The sequence below is a fragment of the Pygoscelis adeliae genome, unplaced genomic scaffold (assembly GCF_000699105.1).
Source record: "Pygoscelis adeliae isolate BGI_AS28 unplaced genomic scaffold, ASM69910v1 Scaffold212, whole genome shotgun sequence".
NCBI classification, from domain to species: domain Eukaryota; kingdom Metazoa; phylum Chordata; class Aves; order Sphenisciformes; family Spheniscidae; genus Pygoscelis; species Pygoscelis adeliae.
In genome coordinates this window covers 211,689-215,041 of record NW_008824235.1, presented here as the reverse complement: position 1 = coordinate 215,041, position 3,353 = coordinate 211,689, and the positions used below count along the sequence as shown (strand labels likewise).

Below are 3,353 nucleotides of genomic sequence, written 5' to 3'. Positions count from 1 at the left end.
AAATTTCAGAACCCTCTTCTACCCTTTGCAATCCACAAACTAGTTGGGAAAAAAAAAACCACCACAAAATGGAAGACCTGTCACTATCAGTGATTTTTTCCTATTATTTTGATTTACGATGACAAGCAGACATTGAAGACCAACAGTGGAGTTTACAAACAGATCAAATTTTGAAATGTACCAGATACATTGCCCTTATGCTGAAATTTCAGCCACCCGGGATCTCAACGTTAAAGCAGCGTGCAGGGGACGGCAAGGGAGTCAGTCGTAGCTCTCTGTGAGCAGTCTTCAGAACAGACAGTGATACAAAGCTGGATATTCTATTCAGGTTAAGATTCAAGAAAGTACGAAATTTGCTGAAAAGAAAGTTGAATGTAAAATATAATTAGCATTTCAAAACAGTTTTTGTCCTAAATTGTATTACGGGGTATTATTTATATGGGCTTTCACAAATGTTTGAACAGTTAAGAAATTCACAATCTAGACACAGTACATAAACCTAACCAGTAGCACTTGTTTAGAAAGAACTTGCCTCTGCCTGGAAGGATTTCCTTCTAAGCTGAGAACATATTAAAAAGTAATTCCATTTTAATCTACAACACTAAAAATAAATGTCTCAGAACTACAAATGCATTCTCTCCAACTAGTTTACCTACAATTATTTACACAGTCACACAGTGAATTCTAAATGCAAACAAATCTTTGGCCAATACACGGACTATTTCCTCGGTTCATTGCAATACATAAAAAAACAGTTGTAAAAATTACACCTTGTAGTACTTACAATCGCTTCTGAAAGAGTCACAAATTAATTCCTCCTAAATAACCATCAGGCTGAACGCACTAGAATTCTTACTGAATCAAAACATCACAAAACATTACTTTGGGAGAGACAAAGGCAAACTTCTCCTGACTTGCACAGACAAACATATCAATTTTATATACTGGAAATGTACACTTAAATAAATCAGAAAACCATACAAAGCCCCCACTTCAACCAAATGAAAACAAACAACAGGTTAGATTAGTTTTGCTCCTTACTCACTTGAATACCACAAACCAGACACTTTCAGCATCTACTACCTCAACCCCCCAAAACTGCTACAGGTAAGTTTTGGTTCTTTATACACCTGTGCACCAAGCCACACTTTCCCCACTTAAAAATACAGGTTATGACACTGAACTAAAAGGCTAAGTGCATTTAAAAAAACAAGAACAATACCTTTTTTTTTTTTTAACACACAGGACTGCTAGTAAATTTATGGTAACCATTTTAACTTTGAATACAAAAATCTTTTAGACTTTTTTTAAAATTGAACTCTGGGAAAATACTATCAGTTGTTTCATTAAGTGAGCCCCCACCGTAAGTTGTATACATAACCTTACACTCAATAAATATGAGACAAGGTTTTCAGGATCAAATTTCTTTATTCATAATATCATAGTAGAAAGACACTCGAATGGATGAAAAATATGTCAGTACAAAGTTTAAATAAAAAGAAAAAAAAAAGAGTAGAAAAGGAACATATAGCATAGGGTAGGAGCAAAGATAGATAAAATAAACCGTATGCCGCCAGTACCAGTGCAGAACACTGCTCCCCCACTGCACAGTCACTGCTTTCAGCACCAAGTTTCTCTGCTTCCAGCAGCATGAGTTAATTCATATTTTCCTTCCCACACTTAAGCATTAGAACCCAGTAATGCAGCTACAATTAATGTGATTTCAGTAGCAAAAGACCATTTGGTAGTTACGATACACAGGTTTTTTTCATCTGTAGATGCAGTATCTAATTGTTCTAAGTAACACTGTCCAAAGATACTGTAGTGCTATTCTAAATATGGAACATTACAGTGAATTGCGTTGTGTCATTATAGCAGACCTGATATTTACCCTCCTAGTTTGGGGGTAGTCTTGAGTTCTACATGGTTTATTATCTTCAAAGATTATGACTGACTTCTTAAAATGATAAACTGAAATGTGCATTACAACAGTGCAATAAAAACATATGCATTAAGATGCACAAAGAGAAAGTTAAACGGGCCGAGTTTCTGAGTTTTAACTAGGCTTAACTAGATTTAGGGTAGACTCGGACTAAAGAGAGAATAAGACTTTTCCCATTCACATAATTAATGTGGATTAAATTAAAGGGACTATCTTTTCCTAGAGACCTTGCTTTTTCCCCCATGATAGAACTCTGGCTTTACTCAGTATCTGTGATCATGTCATACCGTCCCACACAAGAGAAGCATTAGAGTGCATTTGCCTTCACTTTCTGAAATATTCACCAGAATGAGAGAATGACACAGCTGTTAAGCCCACTAACTGTAATTGGGCAGAACTTGTAAATTCTTGTAATTCTGCTCTCAGCTCCAGAAAGTGCATACTGTTTAATTGTTAAAGCACTTGAGATTAGGAACCAAGTTTCTGGATGCGTTATGCTCTCTCACACCCATACCCAGTTCCCTATAACCACAATACTCCAATGCATGCGCTACTCTCCCCACATGATCTTCACTTAACCTCCAAACTAGAATTAAGTCAGCGATTACGAAAGGGACATAACTTGGCCTACGGTAGGATAATCACAACTAGCCCTCTGTAATGCACCTGTTACTGTTATTGTTATTTTAAGTGGGACTGTTTAAAAATCAGTTACAAGCATACCAGACATTGTTTCAATAGTGTAAACAGCAGCCAAAAATACACAGCTGTGCAAGAATTGTAACTACTATTCGGAAGCAGAAGCAAAGGGCCCAGACATCATAAATCATGCCTTATTCCAGACATTCAGATCGCTTCTGACAGTTTCCCTTCAGACATGAGAACATTATGTCCTCAGTAACTCAGCGAACTCACAGTTCACCCAAGTCAGTGAGTAACTGGGGTTTTAACAAAGCATATCGATCTATTTCCGCCCACTTAAACAAGGAAGCTATGCATTTTTTCCCTCAGATTATCATACCCGAGCAATTCCAGACCCAAGCGCAGGGCTCTCCCTTGCAGTCGCCTAGCAGCCTGCGCAACCCTCTTTAGCATCCGTTCAGCAGCAACCCCCCGGGGACCAGAAAAGACCTGTGACTTGGAGCGAACAAGAGGTGCCGTGCACCTGCAGGCGCCAGCCGGCCGATACCGCTGGAGCTAAGCGGTACCGCTCCTCCCGGGCTCCCTCCGTCGCTCCAGCGTGGGAACGGAGGAGAGCGGCCGGGGCTAGGGGAGGGCGAGGGGAAGTTTCTGCGGGAGAGCTGGACTCGGCAGACGACCGGGCTCTCCCCCAGGGGCGGCGGTGGTAGCGGTGGCACCGGCCCGGCCCCCCACGGCTCCCCGCACCCACCGGCTCTGAGAGGAACGCCCG

General features: G+C 40.5%; 1 protein-coding gene across 1 annotated transcript in view; it reads left to right on the top strand.

The window, feature by feature from the left end:
- The first annotated feature begins 2,429 nt into the window (after window positions 1-2,429).
- WDR75 (WD repeat domain 75) overlaps window positions 2,430-3,353 on the top strand; it is a 19,659-nt gene continuing 18,735 nt past the window's right edge. Inside the window, exons 1-2 of the mRNA XM_009334987.1 lie at window positions 2,430-2,574; window positions 3,035-3,287. Of these exons, the coding sequence (XP_009333262.1) occupies window positions 2,430-2,574; window positions 3,035-3,287 (398 nt within the window). The remainder of the gene's footprint in view (window positions 2,575-3,034; window positions 3,288-3,353) is intronic.